General features: G+C 43.7%; 1 protein-coding gene across 6 annotated transcripts in view; it reads right to left on the reverse strand.

The window, feature by feature from the left end:
- The window catches only part of LOC119844411 (spermatid perinuclear RNA binding protein), a 93047-nt gene that overhangs the window by 34985 nt on the left and 34167 nt on the right, over positions 1-23895 (reverse strand). For 5 of the 6 annotated variants that reach the window (XM_038375201.2, XM_038375193.2, XM_038375192.2 and 2 more), the window contains exons 2-3: positions 8469-8650; positions 4965-5182 (exon numbers count right to left, since the gene is read on the reverse strand). In XM_038375201.2, the coding sequence (XP_038231129.1) occupies positions 4965-5182; positions 8469-8471 (221 nt within the window). In that variant the 5' untranslated portion in view covers positions 8472-8650. Of the gene's footprint in view, positions 1-4964; positions 5183-8468; positions 8651-23895 lie in introns of those variants that run through there. The other variant, XM_038375196.2, reaches the window with a different exon arrangement.

The raw sequence follows: 23895 nt of genomic DNA on the forward strand, positions 1-23895 counted from the left end.
GTGTCAAGTTTTCAGAAGCCTCAGACCCATTTTCAAAAGTGACTTGGACTCTTATGAGCCTAAGCCCAACTGTCTTTCAATGAGACTTATGCTCCTGAGGGCCCCAGCACACCTGACAGTGGGGGCCTATCCCTCCTTTTACATGTATTTTTTGAAGCTTGTAACTTCAAAATATTGTGCAAACCATTTCTGTAGTTTTTGTGAATACTGCAAACACTAGATACTTTAGGAAGGCTCCCCATTTCAAGCAATCTTCTCTGTAGGAGCCCTTTAAAATTTTCACCACTGAAAACTAGAAGAATCAGAGGCTGGGGAATCAGACTTAAATGTTCTCCTGGTTTTCTCTGGAGACTCAAGAGCCACAGTAAATGTCATAAGTTTCAAAGCAAGATAAACGACACTTCAGCTTTGAGTGCTGAAAACAGACAAAAACGTAACTGAGCAGCCCAAGAGTGCACAAACCAGCAGGAATCCACGGGAAACGGAAGAGGAGCACTCACACCTACTGACATTCACACACAGGCACTCCTCAGAGATGCCTCTTGGACGCTGCAGCACTAGCTAGTGGCATATCACTGTGCTCCATAACCCATGGAAAGGGTTGTAAGCATTGGAGTGGTGAAAACAGCCTCAGCTACAGAGGCAGCTGTGCAGTTAGTGGCACTTGAACTGACAGGATCTGATCAGACATGCTCCGAGATCCATAATCAGATAATGCACCCTGAGCCTCTCTCCTGTGTTTACCTTCACCTACATGGGCACAACTCGATATACTTAAAAGGGGTGGACAAGGACTGTCTCCTATTACCTAAACAGAGCAGAGACACACAGAGTGGGAAGAGAGGAGGCAGAGAGAGGAAAGTGACACTCTCACTCTCAAGGTCACACCAGATGGTCAGTGGCAGAGCTGGGGACAGAGCTCGGGTCTCCTGACTCCCACTGCAGAGTCCAAGTCATTAGCCCATGTCACCGAGGTTCTAAATCCCTTTCACTTGCTGGTTCTAGAAAATTAGCCAGATGCTGCAACATTCAGCAGCGAATCTGGCAGACAAGTATACCGTATATACTCATTCATAAGCTGAATATTTTTGGTAAAAATGTGACACATCAAAGAGCGGGGGTTGGCTTATAAATGGATCTACACCAAAATTTGATGATTTTAAACTCTATGAAATCATTGAATTGAATATCTAATACACTGTTGTTTTGTTTACCTGTAGCGTCTGCAGGCACAGCAAACCACGGCCACTGGGAGCTGAGTGGCTCCGTGCCTGTGAACGTTCCAGGTAAACAGAACGTCCCGACCTGCCAGCGGCTTACCCTGATGGACCGGGAGCCAAAATTTGCAAACCCCTGAAATATAGGGTTGGCTTATGAAAGGCTCATACAGTTTTTACTATTTTTACCTATCCATCTAGGGGGATCGGCTTATAAACGAAAGAGCTAATGAACGAGTATATACGGTAATTCTTTTTAAAATAGTTTGTGAATGACCAACTTACTATTTTGCAGAGTGTGATGGGGTTAGCTTTAATTGTTTCTTTTATTCTTGTCAACCTGCATGGGAATTTCTAAAATAATCCACCACATACTAAAAAAAAGTATTTCCACTGATGAGTTTCAAAGTTCACAGAAACATTGTTATGACTGCTAGGCTTCGTTTGTTTTCACAAAGCCTAAGCTGACCGGACAGCATTTGTTTAATACGAGATGACAGGGCAAACACCTGCCTTTCTCTCTGGAGCAGGAGGAACTGTTTGGTAATGTTTTGCACAGCATGTTGAAGATGCATACTGCACTGTAAATTTTTACAATTAATAATAATCAGGTTGCTTGTTTTCATGTAAACTTTTCCCCGCTGCAATCTGCTAAATTTTGGGAAGAAGTCCCAGAGCCAGCGTTATGTCAGTTTGTTAATCCCCGACTAAAGGGTGGTTTCAGAGCTACCCCCTGGATTCTTGTGCCCAGACTAGTGGAAAAGAGACCTACCGCAACTGTGATTTCTTTCTGTAAAGGAAAGGCATTCAGGCAAGCCCAACGGTCCTGACATGCCCACATTTCCCCCAGACAGTGCTAGTGCTGGCAGCCAGCTAGTCACCATGTCAGTTCACTGGGGGTCAGCAGTGTGAAGGAGAAATGACACCAGTTATAGCTAGAAGGGGAGATTCATGCAGCTAGCAGCCCGGATTATTCTTTGCCCTAGTTTCCATCACAGTTTTGCCCTGCTTTGCTGCTTGTAAGAATCCTTCCAATCACCACGTTCCCTCCTCTGTAGGAGGAGGGATGGATATAAATTCTCCATCCCTTTAAGGCCAGCAGGCAACACTCACTGATCTGTGCAAACGGCTGGCTTTGATGCAAAATTCTACAGAAATTATTCTCGACTTTTTGATTTATAAAAACCAGCTGGAGAGAGGAGGAAGGAAGAGAAATAGCCCAACCCCTCCATGTCTCTGCTTTGACACTTGACACCTGCTATTCTCCAGCCAGCTGACTTTTTGTCAGAACATCTGTAGACAGGAGATTTACTGGAGAGAGGACCTGGGCACTTACAAAAATGCACTCTAAATTTAGAACTCAGCAAGATCATAAAACATCCTGCACACAAAATCATGAAATTGAAGTCAGGCTGTTTGATTATGCCAACAGCACTTAAAACAAGCCAAGACTTTCATCAAAACCATTAAAAAAACAAAAACAAAAACAAAAAAAAACATTCTGCACTTATTTTATCCATGGCAGAAAGTAAAATGCTGCCAATAACACTTGGAAATTACTGACACAATGTGCACCGCATCCCACCTAAAGAGTCAGAGAGTCAAGAAGGTCCACCGCTCAGCAGAAACCTGAAGTTATTTATCTTCCACAGAAGATGACACAGCTTAACTGCCCATCTCCAGGGAAATAGCATATCAATCTGCTGCTATTATTCCCTGGAGTCCACACAATCCTACACCCTTAAACCAATTTATCAGTTAATTTATGTAAAAAAAGTCATGAAATTTAAATATTTTGCCATTTCTATTCTCCGCATACATTTTGCGCCAAAAAGTGACAAGCACAAGAATGTTGAGAAGATCAGAAATGGATATGAGAAATATTTATTAGTCAAAAAAGGGTGCTCAGAAAACAGGCAACTAAATTGCAGGCCCACTTGTGGGGAGTTTGCTTTGCCCAGAACATTATGCGCTGACCTGGACACTGGTAAGTGCATCTCAGTTAGCTCACTGTAGTCTATTCAAATGGTGCCCCTGTTAGCAGGGCTTCCCTTTGAAACTTCACTCTGAGTAAGCAGATTTCTTCCCAGAGATCCCAAGCCCTTTAAATGTGCATAGGACAGAATCAAGCAAATCCAGATAAAGGAGAAACTTTTGACTAGCAATGTTGGTGAAGGGAAGGGAAGGGAAGGGAAGGGACTTTCTACCATTTCACCATATTTGTTGGGATTTTTAAGCAGATCGTGGGAGCTCTCGCATACAGAGCTTTCCTCAACTAACATGGAACATTTCTTGTTTCTAAACTGGAGCTAGTAGGGAAAACTGTCCAGCTAGTAGGGAAAACTGAGCTTTGTTTCCCAGTTCTCTCACTCTTATACTGACACTTAAGGTGAGACCTGGAAATAACTAAAGACTTTGTTACTGTTACCAGCATGATAGGGAATGGTCAGATTTAAGATTTGTCAATGCACATCAGGGTTCATTATGACAATTTTTATGACAGATTGATAATCACTGCTTCCTTCACATTGAACCAGTAAATGAAATCTTCAGCCCACATAAACAAATACAGCAGCACTTAAGGATACAGTCTTGCTGACTCAGAGCCAAATGTCTGCCACCTTCACCTCATGCTGAGAAGTACCTTACTCCAGAATTAGTCATCCTGGATTTCAATGAGCTTACTGATAGAGTAAAGCGATATTCACCACAAGGGCAGGTAGCAGAATTTGGCCATCAAAATATATTATCTAGTGTGGAGTACTAGCACTTGACCCTGTGGGCATTACCCAATATACCATTCCACACCAATCTTAAAACCAGATCAGAACTCACTGCGCAAAACTCACCCAGTAGCAACCCACATTAATAATCCACCACTTGTACCAAGGAGAGTTAGAGGCAAAATCCAGGAACTGGCTCTCAGACCATGTTATGTTAATGATCCAATCAGATTTTGTCTCAAGAAGGTCATTATACTGGAGAAAGTATGGTTTGATGAGAGCACAGGACTGGAAGTCAGGTCCTGTAGGTCCTGCCACTGATTTGCTATGTGGCTTTGGATAAAACAGCCTCTCTGTGCCTCAGTTCCCTCATCTCTAAACTGGCCATAATACATACCTGGCTAAGGGTGTGAAGCTCAATTATCTGTATGGCTCTAGAGAGCCAAGAATGCCTGAGTTAGAGATCTTTAACCATAAAAGCCTGAAAAGGGGCCAGTTGTTCCAGCTGTTTCCTAAATTGCTGGAGTTAAACTAGAAGAGTAAAATCTGACACCATGTCAGGGAATAGAGAGAGATGTGCAGTGACAGATGTTTGATGCAGTACAGAATGACACAATGTACAGTAATGGCTCCTTTGGAGCAGTCAGCCTGTTGAATAAACGATTCACATTTATAAATTCATTGTTGCCTATTAAACTGAAACAGCTCAGACGCCACATGGTTGTGGTTTTGGATTCAGATTTGTGAGTTATAGGGAGATGCATTTGTTTCTTAAATTTGTTAACTGCAAGTTTCAAACTTTTCATCTTAAAAGCGAGAACAGCCCCTGACGAGGTTCCTATTCATTACTCATTCCCTGCACTCACGCAATGTGTTCGTATCTCAGAAGGAGTCCAGACACATCTACTTCCTGCTATGAACATTCATAACCAGCAAAGCCAAAGAACACTGTGGCCCTTATTTAGCAGGAGAGAAATCCATTCATAGTAGTACAGTGGCTCATTATGAGGCTTAACTAACTCACTTGGCATTACTTTCTGCAGCTTCCTCTTTTGCTTCCCCATCTCCCTCGATTTTCACAGACTTGTTCAATTCATCCATCCAATCGGAGACATGTTTAAGGGCACATTCGACTGTCGACACCATGTTCTGGACAGCTTCAAGTTCCTCTGGAGATGGATAAATGGTTGAATGTTTCACCATAACATGGCGGTCATCATTAGCAAAAGATCGGATAGATCTCTGTTACAGAGGTGGGAAAGAGTAGGGAAAAAAAGAAGAGTTACTGGCTTATCAAGAGAAGGGCGTTATTTGAAAGGGAATCCTCCCCAATATAGATGGGGGAGTATTTTAGGATAAAAAAGGTCTAGAATCACGGCAGAACGTTCATCTCTTCTCTGTCTGAAGTAGAGAGACCCAGCCAATTAAATGTGAAGCACTGAAAAAAGCCAACCGGCATAAACTGGTAAGTGCAACAGCACATTGTGCCTGTGACTTGGCCATCATAAATGTAGGTTGTAATGTTCTCTGTACCAGCTCCCAAACTAGAGGCAGAAAAACTCGGGTCCAGAGCTACAAAAATGCAAGGAGGAGAAATTTCTCGTCTCCTTTACTCCACAACTAGTCTTTTCAGTCTCTTCTGCTATTCCCCATATTGTTTATCAGCTTCACCCAATAGCAACTGTAAGCTCCTAAGGACAGGGACAATGCAGTCTCTTATCTGCATGAGACGTACCCATGCACAGCAATGGCTGGTATGAATACCAGTCAAGCACTGTCCTAGCTAATCCAACCTGCAATGGTTATTAAAGGTATTTTTGGGTACTTGCCTTGCATAACTTCGCCAAGAAAGTTTCACTTTGGGAAAACAGCCATGGTTCTGATGAAGCATAAAGAGCCAGGGAGATCTAGTGGGCAGGGGGGTGAATGAGGCGGCAGGAAACCTGGGTTCTGTTCCTGTCTCTGCCACTGCCACTGACCTGCTGTGTAACCTTGGGAAAGTCACTTTCCCTCTGTGCCTGGTTCCTCCTCCCTCTTTTTGTCTAAGCTTTTCTAGGCAGGGACTGTGCCCATGTTTATGTCCATGCAGCACCTTGGACAAACAGGCCCTGAGCTTGGTTGGGGTCTCTAGTCCCCACTGAAATACAAACAGTAAATAGTAACTATGAAGGAAAGGGGCTCCTGGCTCTTCACTAAATTCATAGTGCATTCTGGAGTACTCTGTCCCTTTGTTCAGACCCTCAGCAGCTGAGTGGCTCCAAGGGGTCAGCTGATCTGGTTCCAAAGAGGAAATTCAAGGGCTCCATGCACATCAAGGAAGTGCTAGGAAGTCATCTTATTTTGGGGCAGGTAATCTGGAAAGAGGTGTCCTGGGGAGGAGGCTGAGAGAAGCTGCACTTTATACAGGGCTTTGACAATCTGGGAGAACAACTCTGCCTGGCTAGACATGCCAAGAGCTGCAGCTTTCCTCTCATGCTGGGCTGGGTACAGAGGCAGCCCACTAGCCTCTCGCTCTATGCGTTTGGTGCTGCCAAGCCTGAGATATTGCATCTACACATCACCAGGAAAATCCTGACAGACAGGAGGGAATTCAGCAAAGAGCATGAAAAATGGCTAGAAAGGAGGCGGGAAGGGAAGGGTTAAGCTTGTGGGGAAAGATTAAAGTCATCAAATAGAAAAAACAAGGGGTTAAAGGATCCCAAATTAAGAAGGGTTTGTAAGGAGGGCTCATGGAGTTCCATGATGGGGATAGGTGGCACAGAGACTTGTGACCTGATTGGAGATGTCTGGTTGCCATGCCATCCAGGTGAGACATGTATGATCTGAAAAGTTAGTGAGTCAGCATGGGCAGCCACTCGTCTACAGATGTTTTTCCTTCAGCCATATGCAACCCTGGTGCTCAAAGACCAATGTGATGCAGTGTCAGGGAACTCTTTACTCTGTTCCCTACAAACGGGAGAGAATCAAAAATATTCCCAGTACGTGGATCACAGGGCCTTCCCCTGCCGCTCAGCAGACTGGTGCACTCTTGCTAATCATTTACTTCCATAAACTGCATTTATCCTGCAGTGAAGGGGAATCTTTCCCCCTACTTCACAGCTTGTAACCATGCCTGAGCTCAGAGACAGCAGGGCCTGTAATGGATCCAAGCAGTCTCATTGCTGAATCTGCATTTAGTTCTCCTATCCCACAGGCAATGTACATGTTCAGGGAGAAGTGCATTGGTTCACAGGTAAGGAGTGCTCCCCCTACGCCCTGCCCAGTACTCTCACACTAGAATTCCATCCCAAAGGTCCCTGCTGTCGTTCACCTCAGTTACAAGACGCAGGTAAAGGGTGCTGCAGCTCAGTCGTCAATCGGTGAGATGGATTTGTTAATTCATGTCCACCCAAAGAATGACCCCTTCTCCCCAAATCTCCCTTCTTGTGAACACATATTATAGAAAATACTCCATCAGCGGCAAACTGATAAGCCTGTAACTTGTGTATTAGAAACACATGGTTACCTCATTAACAGGCAATGGCAAAATAAGTACTAGGCAAGAGAACCTGGGTCAAGAATTCATTGGACCCAGCAAGCTTCCATTTAAAGTCCAATCGGTGCCCTGTGTTCCCTGATGTCCCTTTTCCCCCTTAGCGTTCTTCTCACCACAGAGGGTGAAATCATAATTTGTGTTTGGCTGGGTTATTGTTTAATGGATTTCATTAGCAATCGTCTACTCAAATCTGAATACGGTACTTTATTGTAAATATAATGCGTCTATTCACTCCTCTCTGTCTCACAGCAATAACATTTAGAGGACTTAAAAAAAAAATCAATAGGCTGAAATTACTCATAACAGCTGGCTCTCAGGAATTAGTTAATTGGGTGGATTCCTTGAATGCATTTTAGAAAAACTAACCATTCCAAGACCTTCACATTTGCACAGCTTTGCAAATTCAATGCATCTCTGACTCTTGCAATTTGTAACAGATACAAGCAGGCAGATTGGAAGCGACTCCTCACTTAGTCATCAAATATGCCCAGATGGGTACTGGTTACATATGTATCATATCTATGCTATTAATAGGTGTGCACAGAGCTCAGGCTTTTAATTTTTAACATTAAAATATAGAGAGCGCCAACATCTGATCTTGTGAGGAAGGGGTGGGTGGGGAGTGTCAGTGTTTGTTATGCAATCCACAGTTCAAGGTCACACACACACACACACACACACACACACACACACACACACACACACACTGCAACAGCTTGCTAATGCCAGTTTTATTAGAAAAGGTTATTTATGAGCATCCCCTTCATTTGTGTTTAATAATTCACGTGCTGCAGGCTCACAAGGCTCAATTTTCCGGTTAGAAAAAGCCCCAGCAATAAATCAAAGCTCATTTGCTTTGCTTAAACCATGTGGAGACATCTTTAATGCAGTCGAGTCAGAAAATCCTTCCGCTGTTGGTTTAACAGATTCCGTAACGGGCTAGGGGTGGATAATAATTTTAATGCAGCCATATTAATGAAGACAGTTACCTACCATGGTTTGCTAGAGACTCAGCTCCGCTCCCCCTCCCCCTTCTCCTTTTCCCTCCTCCTCGGTATCTTTGCTAGGCACTGTTTTTGCCTGACAGAACCTCCTCATAAGCCTCTCAATCCCCTGCCAGCTCAAGAGTTCATACAGGCGAGATGCTCCAGGAGTCGCTTTCTGCAATACAACACCTGCAAATAGAGAGAGAGAGAGAAACAACTTGGAGAGAAGAAACCACATGCTAATTCTGATTGCTTTTCAAAGCAGCACGGTAAACCAAGCCACTGATTAAAGCAGCAGGCTTCAAAAGGAGGGGGGAGGAAATCATCAATGCTGAACAAAAAGCAGATGTCCCTATAGAAAGCAACTTTTTTTTTTTTAAACATGCCCATATACATGTTACCGCTTTCCTGTGCCATCCTCATCTGGATTCATCAGCCGAGAAGCAACTGGCATTCAAAAAGCTCTGATACCAGGAAGTTCTGAATTCCAGGGTATTTAGTACAGTTGAATGAAGCCAGCCACAAAACTGGTGTGCCATTTTTATCCATATATCACATTCTTGGGCACTGAATTACTTTTAATTTATTATTTGTACTTCATTAGTGTCCCAAGACCCTGATCAGGATGATGGCCCCAAGTGTGCCAGGTGCTGTACAAATATAGTAAGAAAGAGTCAACCTGTACCTGTTTGTGGCAGGGAGGTTTTCAAAGCAGGGCAGGGGATTTAGTCCAAATCGAATGGAAGGTGAAATTCACAGGAGAATGCATGGCTAAGTCACCTGGCGCCACTCTGAAAACATCACCCATGACGTCTGAGCCCCCTAGCTGACACTGTGGATCTCTGTGCTGCTTTCCACAGCACCAGACAGGCAAGAGAACCCATGGACAGCAAGCCTTGGCAGAACTGGGGAATACCAGTCATTTCTCCTCTGAACCGTGTTACAACAGAACAGTTACCCCTCTCTGCACCTGAAAAAAGCCTTCACTCGTGTCTGCTGTTTGTAATGGAACATGATATTTCATGTCAGGGAAGACCAAAAGCCAGGGAGTTTCTCTCTTTGGCGGAGGTGGGGTTGGGTGGTGGTGTAAATGGAGAAATCAGTCTCCAAAAGTGCAGTGTTAGGAGCTGACAGGAAACTGCAGCAGGCTCAGAGAAGGGAAACACACAACAATCCAAGCTGGGCTCTGTTCTAGGCTATTTTCTGAAAACCCATTGTACTACCCCAGCACTTCATGTACTGGTGTCCCACTCACACACTGGAAGGCTAGGGCCTGTACCCCCTGGGTGCCGAGCACTATGCAGAACCTTCATCAACAACCGCCGTCTGGCACATTTTCTGTTCCGTGCATATTGGCAAAGCTAAAAAGAAAAACATTGAAATAAAAGCATAAAGCTCCTTCCCCTATCCCAGAGCAACAGGCACCACTACTGGGGGGCACCACGATGCAACTGCAAATAGGTGCTTGGCGAGAACAGGAGGACACAGTGATGGGGCAAGTACCATGTGACAGAAAGGAGAGGAAACTAGTTCAGTGCGCACTATGGAATCCCAGTCCTTGCAAAGAACTCCTGTTTCCCTCTCATTTCGTATACCACCACGTGAACTTTTCAGACACATTTGCAGTGGGTTGAAAGCCAGTTGGTAAAATCCTGCCAGCTGACACGTGCTCTCTTTTTCTTGTGTCTTTCAATCCTGCACATCAAACAATATGTTGCATATTGTCTATCAAACAATCCTGACATTGTTAAACGTCAGAACCTGCTTTTGCCAACAGCATAGAGACTGGAGAAGTCACTTGAAAGCATAGTAGGTGCTTTAACTACAGAGGTGTGACAAAATTATTGAAATGTTGCATCCCGTACAGATTCGCACACACCTAGAAAGGGAGCAATACATTCCACTTCACTGTGCCCCTATTTGAGAAGTGAAGCAGATTTACAGGACTAATAGCTTTGGGAGCAATTTGTTGTCTATAAAGGAGTCTCTGCAAACTCCAGACTACTGTACTTGGGATACAGTACAGTGTAACAACCAACCAACCAACCAGCCAGTGAAAGGGTTTGGTATGCGGGCCCCACTTATGGTTAAATATGGGGACGGGTTGAAGGAGAATATAAATAATGAAGGGGTCAGATGTGATTACAGTAAATGCTTTTTGGGGGCAAGAAGGGTTGGGCGGGACAGGTTCACAGGGAGAGAGATGGATTGAGATGAGCCTCTGCCAAGAAAGGGCCCTGAAAGCCCAACAGGGACAGAGCTTGGACAATAAACACAGGTATATTTGCACAAACACAACCAAATTAGAGTTCCTATTTCCATGGCAGGGCCAACAGGGACTACCACACAACCAGGCTAAGACTTCCTCTCCACCAATGCAGCCTCCCCATAGCACACACTCACGAACTGCTCGGCTCTCCAGCCTCGGAAAATTCCAATCCTGCCCTCCCACTGCAGGCTGAAATGCCAAAGTTGCCATTAAAATCCCAACGGGAACTGGGGTCCAAACCCTGGGGCAGCTTTTGAAGTCTCAGACTTACTTTGCACAGACCCAATCCTTGCAAATGCTCCCATATGCAGATAACTACTCACTTGTGTAGCCCCACTGATGTCAATGGTCACCTCACATGAGTAGAGTTATACACATTTAAATGATTGCAGATTGGGACACTAGGCAGCAAACTCTCAGGCCTCACGAACACCCTTGGACTTCCCTGGCATTCGTACACCTCCTCCCTGCGACGAGCAGCTGCTGAGGCCCCAGACAGTGTCCCAGGTATGGAAACAGAGCCCATTGCAGTCGGGATTCTTGTTACTTTCTGAAAAAGCCAAATTGTCCTTTGGCTAATGGGAAACATGCGAGTGCCACACCCTCCACCCAACACTTTCAGCTGCACAGGGGTGTCAGCCAGGGCCCAGTCTGCAGTTTTCTGCCACTTCTCAGCATGGCAATATTGCGTCAAATGTTCTTCACCAGAGCAGCCGACGGGCTTAAAAACACAGGAAGGCCTCTATCTGGATTTAGCAAATGTGCCCATCATCCCAGTCTTTAGACGCCAAGCTACGCTCCAGCCTGGATTCCCTTCCAGGACTGCTATAAGCTACATGTTATAGGTGACAACACACTGAAAACAGATGGATGGAAATGGCTGACTGAGCAAATTCTGGTGCTTCACTAAATTGCTGGGCAGATAGTACTGTCTAGAGGCCAAGCCTGCAATCCACCTCTTGAGCTCCGAGAACAAATGTACCTCAAGGTGCAATTCTGCATGCACTGAGCTCTTTCTTGTATACTCTCTGAAAACCTGAAATAGCTTCAAAGCAAATGTTTACAGCTGTGATCAGGGCTATTTTCTCTCTGCTGCACAGTGGACATGTTATGCAGCATCAACACCTTTCAATGCTATCCTTGAGAGGGGTAGAACAATGCAGCTTTTCAGAGAGGCTCCTAGTTGCATTAACAAGCAAAACAAGTCAGGCAAGAGTCACCATTAATCCAGTTCTACCTGTCCTTTTCCCCAAAAGTGAGCAATTGAGGTCTGGGGAAATGGCTGCACTGTGCTCCGATTAGGGAGGGAGTTACAGACGACAGCATCTTTATCGATATTATTCGAGAAGAAGAAGAAGAAAAATCACCACACAATTCTAGTTGGAGCTGTCCTACAGTTTGTCCTTTCAAATTATTAATTGCCCAACAGTACTCCTCAGAAGTGTCCGCACAAAGAAAAACTTGATGCGGTTCAGGCCCCAGGAGAGAACGTTTAATAAAACCACTAAACAGAATGGAGCCTGCTTTCTAAAATTTCAGATGCTACTTTAAGAACAAGGCACAGAGTGGAAAATAAACAGAAGCCAAGATTAGAGCAGCCCCAGCCATCTGGATTGAGCACTGTGCTTGTTACCAGGCCCATCAGAAGGGATTCAGAAAAACGGACTGCAATCCTTCTAATCCAGCAGCTTTGTTCTGCCACCAACTCACCACAGAGCATCTATGCTAGGACCAACCCCCACCCGAGACAGCTCCATCCGGATGGTTGGCGTTCCTAAGGGGTGGCCTACGCCCTAGAGAACATGATGGTAAAAGCCACTTGTTCCTGGGCTACCCCACAGCAAGTGCCACTACAGCTTGCAATGAATTTTCCAGGAAAAGCCTCTAGGGTAAACAAAGCCATGAGTGACCTTGGGAAAGTCATTTACCGTCTCTGTGCCTCACTCCTCACCTGTAAAATGGGCATCATACTTCCTCACCTAATTGGGGCCAGGTGAGGAGGATTGATGTGATTTTTTAAATCCTCAGACCAAAGGCACTAGAGCAATGTGAAGTGTTATTACACACCAGCACTAAACGAGGTAACTCATGGTCTCTCTAAACTGTCTCCACAGCAGGTCTGGAACAACCAGAACACAGATGTTCAAAAAAAACACAGTTTCTCAACAGAACTAAAACACAACAGGAAATGGGCTCTTGAGGCTCATCTTAATCCTAATGTAGCCAATTTAGAAGTGGCTGCACCATGCCTGGGCCTCCACGCCCAGCAGGATGGCCACAGAGGGCCCAGAAATGTTTCCATTAAACATCCCATCCTTCACAAGGAACTTTTGGTGTGGGCATGAGATGAATGAAGAGTTTAATATGTGGCCTTAATAATAGGGTTTATTCCTGCAGCTGTCAGTTGTGCTTCCTGGACTTAAAGATGCTCATTTAAATAGTTTTGGACATACCAACATGCAGCCCTTTAGCTGTCTTTAGATACTTCTGATTGGCAAGGCGGCAGGCAGGAGCGACAGGTCTGCAAACTCCACAGGGCCTGAAATGAACAAGGCAGCTAAGACTCCATTTTAGCCTTAGAAAAGGGCGCCTTGGGTACCTGTTACCAACCCAGCCGCCCAAAGCAGCGCTTTGTGCAGAGAAACGCTGCTGGAATAACTGGGGAACGGAAACAGGATCACAGTACATTGAACTCTTTAGTTATCTAAATGCCCACTTCTCTTCTGCTTGGGCGTCTGGCCAGGCTGTCGGGAGAGTCCAGGGTCCATGACGACTACTTCAATGCTACAGCAAGACTCGACAAGCCAGCAGTGCTTTTCTGGGGCACTAAAGCACCCTCTGCCCTTCTAATCTTTCCTTCACTCCAGCATCAGCAGGTGAGGCACTGTAGCGTAAACAGCAGGTTGAAGGGCAACACAAATAATCCTGAAATGATCCAAGTTGACCTCAACAGAGTTGAGAGCACCGGTACTGGAGAGAGAACTAATGCTGAAGAGAGTAGGAAGGGAGGTTCCCAAAGTAGGTTGGGGTTTGCAGGTAGGATCAGACCCAGCAGCAAAAATGCTGCAGTTTATGCAGCATACAAGGGGAAAAAAAAAAATTATGTTCAGTGAAATTAAGGGCAAGGATTAATATCAAAATAAGAGTCCTGGAGCTTTAATTGTGAGTTAGTTTTAATTTCTGCTCTGCATGAAAAAGGCAGGTAATTTTTCATCACGACACACACAACGCTGCTTGGATCAGGAAAGGAATAGAATTCTGCAGTATAATTTTATTTCTGGCTTTCTGCCAAGAGTCTTTCTGGCAGCATCTACCACAGTGGGAAACTGTGTATCTGGGTCAGGAAAGACAAGTTGCTTTTCAGAACAGCTCAATACACTTGGCAGAACTGCTGATATTATAATTCAACTCTTTCAGCAACTCTTTTTATGATGCATCAAGACACCAATCAAAACAAGATCCGCAGCACTAATTAGCGTCAAAATAACTGACGGAGAAACAGCAAAACAGTTTCTCCTGGTTTTAAAAGCATCAACATGCTGAGGGGAACAACAACAATTCAGGAGGTTTCAGCACGGGAAAATCTTCTAACTCGTTCTGACCCTTCTCTTCTGTGGATGATTAAGATTTTAAGTCCTAATTCCTAAAAGAATGGCACAGAAACTCTGGTTTCTCCCTTCTACAACAGCATGCAAAAGCGGAAATCTCTCACATCCTGGGTATGTCTACACTGCATTAAAAACCTGTGGCTGGCCCATGCCCACTGACTCAGGGTTGTGCTAAAGGGCTGTTTAATTGCAGTGTGGACATTCGGGCTTGGGCTGGATTCTGGGCTATAGGACCTTGCAAGGTGGGAGGGTCCCAGATCTGGGAATGGGTGACAGGGGATGGATCACTTGATGATTACCTGCTCTGTTCATTCCCTCTGAAGCACCTGGCATTGGCCATGGTCAGAAGACAGAATACTGGGCTAGATGGACTTTTGGCGGACCCAGCCCCTTAGCCAGACCCCCGTGAGCCTGAGTCGGCCGGCACGGGCCAGCTATGGGTTTTTAATTACAATGTAGACACATGAGCATCCTCAAAGGGAATGCAATTGTAGCACTGGGATATACCACTGACTGGTAAAGCTCTTGCGGCTACCAATAATATGCCTGGAGTCAACTAAGTTAGTCAAGTCATGCAAGTTTATTTTCCAGGGATGCAATTTCTCAGAAAAACCTGCGTTAACCCTGAGAAGCCTGGAATTTTCCATCCAAGTGAACGTGTGCAGAGCAATGCTAGAGTTACGGCTAGGCAGGTACTTCCATTCCAAGTTCTTAAATTTAATTTAAAAAATCCAAAAAACTCTTGAGTAACATTTCTCCTGCTCGCTTCCCACCCAAAGGAGATTTTGGGGATAGTGGTTAAATTCCATTTCTCTCGCCCCCCTAGCCCCCAGCCCCATTTGTGCGAGCAGATTCTGATGAACAAAAAATTGCTTCTTTCTAATCTCCAAACCCCTAGTGCAGAATTGTGCCTTGTATCTGCATGAAGAAAATCTAAAGTTGGAGACTTTTAAAGCTTCATAGAACATGCTCAGTACACAAGTTCCAAATAACTTTTTAACATATGAAAGTGCAGGTCATACCCAGTACTTGAACGATGCACAGTGAATCAGCTGCATTTACACTAATGGTCATATGTTCAAACACAAAAACAGTGCATTTAATTGACTCTCTGGATCTCTCCTTTCCCTTCTGATGACGAGGAACACTGCCTCAATGCTCACAAAATTTCATGTATCACTTTTTATTTTAAAACAATTTTACAGTTGAGATTTTAACATACATGTGACGAAATTCAAAAAGTTAAGGTTTGCATCTCAGCCACAGGTTAGCTACTTTGCATCTATAACCCAACTGAGGGATGGGCCGGCCCCAATTTGACAATAATCAGGGACACACAGATAAGCCAAATCCACCATACGAACAAGTGTACATTATACCAATGGGAAAAGCATTATAGATTTTAACAGGGTTGAAATAAATACATTTCTATAGAAATGTAATAGGATTTCTACAGAAATTACTCTAAAGCCCATCAGAATTTAACAAGGGCAATATCCTTCCTGTAGGTTTCTAAGCATCCTAAAGAATTCTATTGAAGAAAAGTGTCTATTAAATCTATAAGAGACCTTTAAAAACAAATGTACGAGAAAGTAATCTTTCTACAGACTACGTTAGGCCCTTACCTGGCCCCTGTTACCACAGTATCCAAGTGCCTCAGTCTAATGTATTTAGCCTCAAGAACATTCAAGTGAACTAGGGCTGTGCTATTATCCCCACTGTACTGGTAGGAAACTGAGACAGAGAGACTAAGTGACTTGCCCAAGGTCATACAAGGAGGCTGTGGCAGAGCAGGGAATAGAAAATTGAGTCCCAGGCTAACATCCGAAGCCACTGGATCATCCTTCCCCTATGTAACTTTCCCATAAAAGGAGAAGCAAGAGCTAAATCAGGATTAAGGTACCCAGCCTCCAGGCAAGACCAACAGTTCCCCTATATACTAGCAAATAACGCTTTTCTCTTCCAAAGTTACAATTAAATAGAGCTGTAAATTTTGCAGCATACACTGCAGTAAATACTCCTCACTGTTATGTAAGGGACCAAAGGTTGGCTGTTACCAAGCCACCTGGGTGTTACAGCCAGCACGAAAGACTCCTAGAGAAGCAGCAGATGCTGCCAAGGCAATGATTCCATTCCCCCTCTACAGCCCGGACACTGGCATCACTGCCTTTTATTGCCCATTCCTGATGCATAAAGCGGTTGAGGCTCATCACCTTTCCTGCACGGCAACAAGGCGTAACGAGGTTCTGATATGGAAGGGGCAGGGGAAGCGAAGATGAAAATGAAGACAATGTGGAAATACATGGGAGTTGTCACTGCTGTTCTGTGGCAACAAGCAGAGCAACAATATACATACACACAGAAACATGTTTTCACCTCATACCTCCCCTTCCAACCATGGCAGACTGGCTATTTGCAGGGATAACCTGAATATCTAGAGTTATAACAGTAGATACTAAACCTTTTTTTGGAAGAGAGCTAAATCCTCCTTTGGGATTTAACCCTATCTCTATTATGGGTTAGGAAATTTCCCGAAGGGTAGACTATGCCCACTAAGGGGTTTCTTGCACTTTCGTCTGAAGTATCTAGTCCTCGCCAGTGTCAGACAGGCTACTGGACTAGATGGACTCTAGGTCTGATCCACTCTGCCAAGGCCTATGTTCTTACTAAAGCTGATTGAAAAACTGGAAAATGTTCAGGGCAAAGATTTTAGTTAAAATTAATTATTTTTCACAGAAAATTCAAAATTCAGGAGTTTTCAGCCAGCTGTAGCTCCTGTGGATCTCGAAGTACTTTACAAATAACTAGTTAGGCTCCTTCAAGGAGGTATCCAGACTCACTAATCACTTTTGAAAATCAAAACCATGATTTCTGTGCCTCATTTTGTAAACTGAGATATTTGAGGCACAGAAGTCATGGTCATGATTTTCAAAAGTGACTAATGAATCTGGGTACCTCCAATTTTGGGCTCCCTCTTGGCGCATCTTTAAGGAGCCTGATTTTCAGTGGTTGGCTATTTAGCACTTTCTGAAAATCAGGGCTCTTTAGGGAGACTCAAGTTGTCCCCTGAAAAACTGAAAAACCCAAAAGCCACTGGGTGGTTTTGAAAAATCTTTGCCTATCTAAAATCCCCAATGCTGTGATTTGGCCACACAACCATCAACCCTTACAGCCTGAACTTCAACCAATTGCAATTTGCATCAGCTGAGAGATCAAAAGCTGAAGAAACGTAAGATTATAAAGACCAGAAGAAATGTAATTACCAGAGTACTATGACACTTGTTATGGAAAACCTTACACCTGCCACAAACATTGCAATTCAAGAGGACTCAGGTTACAATAAATTACTCAGAGTATGTAATTAATTAATTAAATTAACCAGTTTACATTACTAGCTTTATCAAAATCTTAGCTTCCTCCTGCTCCCAAAAACAGAAAGTTTAACAGACTAGTGCCTGTGGTCTTCAGAACAAGAAATGGAACAGTCCCAGCTCAGTTTTAAAGGCATTCCAAATACCAGCATTAGCTAGATTCTTAGATCCATCACCATAGTATCTCAGCACCCGCACTACATGCAACCCAACACATCAGTGACAACTAACACTGAATGCATCCGATGAAGTGAGCTGTAGCTCACGAAAGCTTATGCTCTAATAAATTTGTTAGTCTCTAAGGTTCCACAAGTACTCCTTTTCTTTTTGCGAATACAGACTATCACGGCTGCTACTCTGAAAACTAACACTGAGACTTGCTGTGAAACTGCCATGAAAATCCATTCAGGTCTAAGGGTGGATGCCTGGACTTGAGACTGAAGACAGACCAAGCAGGGTGAACGAATTCAAAACTGGCTCCTAAGTGACAAGTGGATAAATAAAAGGAGCTCAGTGTGCAATGCAGCCTGCTTCAAGTCTTTACGGGCCCATGAAAGAGAACTCTCTATAGGGCTCAACACAACAGAAAGCAGAACATGTAAGTGACGTAAAACACTTTTGGGCAGGGGCTTGTCTTATTATGGTCTCTAAGGCACACATTAGACTCTACATAAATACTTAAACCATGATTTTAGGACTTCAATAGCTCAGACATAGGTGAGAGGTTTATTGCAGGAGTGGGTGGGTGAGATTCTGTGGCCTGCATTGTGCAGGAGGTCAGACTAGATGATCATAATGGTCCCTTCTGACTTTAATGTCTATGAGCCTATGATATTATTCACTTAAGGTTTAAGCAGAAAACTCTTGATCAAACTATGAATATATTCACCAAGAATTTAAAAGCAATTTCTAGCTTCCAACATCTAAAATGTGAGTTCCTGCTCTTCTATAGAATGTGTACTAAGAAAACCTGGAGTCATTTCAGAACACACATCTGTCTGTGGCCCCAAGAAGTGAAGTATTAATTATGAAACCACTAACATCCAAAATGAACTGTTCTGAGATCCACAGGCTTGTTAGACTGCAGGAGATTGTTCACTGGAAGCATCATATTATACCTAAACGGCTTTGGAAATAGAGCTGTAATAACTGATGGGGCTACAGGAGCTAACCCTGCTTTTATTTATAGTTTTCACACTTCTCATCAACCCATTGGCCAAAATTTTATAAGGGAGCAACATGAAAATATAGCAGAAAGAAGTTGGCAAAAATTCAAATTTTTCAATTTAATTCCAAAACTCTTCTTCGATTACTAGACATGTGGCTTTTCCGGTCACATGCGAAATTTCAAAGAATTTTTTCTTTATTATTGTACATTAGGAATATATCTGTATTTGCAATTAAATCAAAAGGTACCAATATGCTCCAAGCTAAATCAGAATATGGGCATCTAGTCCAACTCCCTGCTTGGTCCTGCTTTGAGCAGGGGGTTGGACTAGATGACCTCATGAGGTCCCTTCCAACCCTGATATTCTATGATCTCAGAAAGAATAAATTATATATAGCTTTTAAGTTTGCTCAACAATCAAAAACTGCTCAATGTCTAATGGGGGAGAGTGTGTGTGTAAGAGATTAAACCCTTACAAAGGGCATGCCAGGTGCTTCTAACATCAAACTTATTTTAACACCATCCCTACCACCCTGAATGCCTAAAAAAATTAGCCCACAGACAAAGTGGCTACCGAAATTCAGCTCTTAGATTGCAGGCTCCTCAGGTAACAATTAATATGTGGAACTCATTGTCTCACACAATCACTGAGGCCAAGTATTTCATAGAATTACACTTTTATATGGCTATTGAGACCATCCACATTTCTATTAGACAGGATTTATTTGTATAAGGGATACAATTCCTCATGCTTTAGGGGCATAAGCCAACTTGTAACTGTCAGTGGTTGGGGGAAGTTCCCCAATGGTCAGGTTATTTCATCAAGATCCACTGCAGGATTCTCTTGCCCCTTCCTCCAAAGCATCTAATACTGGCCCTGACAGAGACTAGAAAGACCAGTGATGTGACCTGAGTATGGCAATTCTGATGTAATAAAACCCAGCTGATCCAAGTTATTTACAACTAGTCTCATGTTTAGCACAAAATGGAATGCAACTGTCCTTTCAGTAACAAGGCTGCAAACCTGCTGAACAGCTTCTGCACCAGCCTCACATCCAGACATAACACAGAACGGTGGGCTGCACTCACTTGGATGCAGCAGCTCTAAGGATGGGTAGGTGTCAACCAAACTCAGGCCAAATCCCCGAGAAGAGGGATGGGGAGTGAGCAGGAAGTAGAAGAGAAAACGCCAGACAAATCAAAGATGGTTTTCTTTATTTAAGAGGCCAGGCCTGCTCCAAATGCCACTGAAGTCAATAGATTCCCACTGATTCCAATGGGCTTGGGATCAGGCCCCCTTTGCTTTGGGCACTCTGCTGAACTTATGTCTATTACGACCCTGAGACATAATGCAGTTGTGTTTTATTCACCAAATACCTGAAATTTATTTAGTTCAACATGTCATGCACTCTTCCCATTACATTAATTCCTAAAACACACTGGTCAAGTTGTTCAGCATCAAAATAAAACTGTTTAACTTTACCAGTTGTCCCATCCTCTAGGTCTCACTTTTATCATTTCAACTGATCTACTGCATTTAAAATAAATGTAGATTAAACCTTTCAGTTGTAGAGCAAGACATAAAATTGCCCTAAAAGAAAAAAAACCCCAATCCTCCAGAGGATGGGAAAGACTGCCCAACTGAGCCATAAAAATAAACTGGGTCTGTACAAAATCCAATAGCTTCAAGTTATGGCCCCCTGAAAAGCAGAGGAAGGGAAGGTTATTTAACTGAAGTGCTCACAAGCTCAACTCATTATGACCCGACCCAGCACAGCCAGTAATACTAAGGGCAACAGAGGTCAATGAGGTGCAGCAGGAAAGCAGCAAACAGCACACACGGGGCATATTGCTGTGCTCTTCATGGCTCGTGCTAGCACGCCCTTTGCTATGAATAATAAAATGTAAAGACTCTGATTAAGCCACAGATTTGGGATCTCAGTTCTTCTCTGCTGCTCCCAAATAAAGAAAAGTTAAAACCTTCCTTTCAGTTAACAATGTAAATTTGCATATGTGAAAAAGTTTGAATTACAAGACCACGGTTTATTATTTTTTCAAGCCATCATTTCACCTTGGAAACAGAAATCTAAGCAGCTGTTTCCCCTCTAAATTACCTTCTTGCTGGCCTTGCAGACAATATTTGAAGTTAGCATTTTTAATATTGCAAATCCACACTGGTTACTTTGCACATCTTTGCCTTTCATGTGGTTTAAACTTTAATGAGCCTTAACTTAAATGCATTTTCTGGCACGTCAGTCTCCCTGCCTCAATGGTGTTGTGCATTTTTTATACAAAGGGATAAGATTAAAAGGAAAGCTAAGAACTCTGTGGCCATTTGTCAAAGAACCTGAAGCAGGCCACTAGATTCTGTGAAAACTGTATAGAGTCCTACTATATTCTCCATTCATAGTTAATACTCATCTACCACTGGACCCACTTGTGTTCTGTTCCACTAGGGCTACTGAATGCAAGTAGAGGCAGCTGCTTCCCTCCTGTTTAATTAGTGATTTTATCAAAGAACATCTTGCTAAGAACACTAGGATATTAAAAGCTTGTTCAAGCCTTGTGCAGACTTCTAGTTGGGAACATGGAGCACGAACAATCTTGCAGATCCTCTTATTGTAAGCCCTCAGTCCTGTAGGTAGTGTTGGCTCTAAGCCTGGCAAAAGTAACATGTGTACCATAAATTCCTCATGTTTTTGGCTTTGGGCAAACAAGGCTTTATGCTTCAGGTTAACAAAGGGGCCTGTTAAAATGGAGGGATGAATCATGGAACTGTTCACACAACTGTCATTTGCATGGCCATGAAGGAAACCAGGGTTAGATTCTCACACCGTTAACTAAAGCATAGATACTGGATTCAAATGCAACTTACAAAAGGCACAGAAGAGATAAATGCAGACTCTATATACCAGGATAGGAACGTTTTACACACAAACATGTTCCCAAATTATTTTCATTGCTCTGGGTGATGTGGAAAAGTGTGGGGGATACCAAGCGCATTCACGACATTACTAAACAGAGAGAACAAAAAGGAGGGTAGGGTTGCTGGTTGTCTGGTTTTCAACTGGAAAGTCTGGTCACAAAGGGGACCTGGCAGTGTCTGGTTATATGTACTGACTGGACACCAAAAGGCCGATTACCGGGGGTGGGGGGGGGAGAAAGGATCACCAACCTGTGCCAGCCCCTGCTCAGCCAGGTCCCCCTCCTACCTGCATCTCGTGGGCAGGCAGGCAGCAGGCTCTGCGTTAGGCTGCAGCTCCTGACCTAGCGCGGAGGTAGGTAGAGGATCATGCGATGAGAAAAGGGGAGGTGGAAGAGCAGCGAGCGATGGGGCGGGGGTGGGGGGAAGGAATTTTCAGAAATTAGAAAGTTGCCAACCCCAGAGGAAAGAAAAATACAAAGGGAGTTCAGCGACGTTAGAAATAAGAAAACATTTGTTCATCACAGAAAAATGCACTGATACATCTGGGGAAATAATCTGAGACGGTACCTAAATGAGGAAGAAACCCAGAAAGCAATAATGCCCAGAAAAGATCTCGGAGAGGATAGTGGACTAACTGGAGATGGCAGCTACATGTGGCGGTTGTAACAAAGATCTTGGACTCAGAAGGACTAGGTTCTATTTCTAGCTGTATGTGTAATCTTGGACAAGTTAATTAATGTCTCCATTTCCCTATTTATAAAATGGCAATAATATTTGCCCACCTGTACATACAAAGCTTCAAGATACTCAAATGAAAGTTGCTATGTGAGTGCAAATATTGTGAGTTTGCAGTGAGACATGGTTTAAAAAAAAAAAAGCCACTTCCGGTTTTGAGCCTGTGTACAGTCCAAAACATCCCATCCCATCACAAGGAGAGACTAGTGCACTCCTAAGCACCATATACAAGCTAGGTATTATTATTATAGCAGAATTATATGTCTGTCTGCCTAAATACCAGAAAAAGACCAACAAGCTGAAAGGAGTTCAGTGAAGAAGAGAAATGCACATTTGCAAATGACCTGGATGGATGCTTCGAGGGGAAAATTGTAAAAGCTCAGGGTAAGAGTTTGGCAATAACGGCTACGGGGATCAAAGGAACAGGATAACAACAGCCCAGGGACTTGAAGTGAAGATGAAAGAAGGAGAGGAATCGAGGGTGGCACAAAGAATTAAGGACACAAATACTGTGGCACACTTCAGGGAGGACTTCGGCTGTGGAACAACGTCCCAGAGGCAGAGACCCCAACGCCTGGGACATTTAAAATGAGACCAGACTCCATATGATAGAATGTACTGTAGGGCATTCTGCTGAACTGGCTCCTGGGGTGGAAAGGGGGGGGACCAGGATGGATTAGCTGAATTTGAGGAACAACAGGCATTAGGGATAGAAAATCCAGGATGAGGACCTAGGGGGAGGGGGATTAAGTGCCCCCCCCCAAGATATATTAATTTATTCTGAAGTTGCTACTGCCTAAAAGCCTCTGAGCACACCTGTAAACTCCTGTGTGTCTTGCTAGCAAGCTAGGTGGGTATCATGGTGAACTTCTCTAGTCTAGACAAAGCCTCTATGGCTATTTCCCCATTTGGAAGAAAGAAACCATAATGCTAATGGGGGGTCAGCTGAATGTGTGCAAAGTGCATTTGACAATGTAAAGTGCTGCATGACGTGATGTTATTTAGCCTGCTCCAGTTTACAACCAAGCAGTGCTATTAATCCCCTACATATCATTAATTCAATTAAGTGAGAGAAAAACCTTTTGACTAAAATCTCATTTACAGCCTTGTCGCAAGGAATTCCCCACAAAACACAGACTGTGTTCTTAACACAGACTGCAATTTTTAACATAGCTAGAGATAACCTGGGATAGGTGCTTTTTAACATATTTAATTCTGATTTGTATAAATACGTGTGTGTAGCATCGCAGCATGGACGAGAGCAGTTGAAGTGAACTATTACTGCCCTTCGCCCCAGAGTCACACTTCGTAAGGGGAAGAGCGACTGCCATCTCCACACTCCAGACAGGCTGGGTCT

This window comes from Dermochelys coriacea, chromosome 16 (genome assembly GCF_009764565.3).
Source record: "Dermochelys coriacea isolate rDerCor1 chromosome 16, rDerCor1.pri.v4, whole genome shotgun sequence".
Classification (NCBI taxonomy): domain Eukaryota; kingdom Metazoa; phylum Chordata; order Testudines; family Dermochelyidae; genus Dermochelys; species Dermochelys coriacea.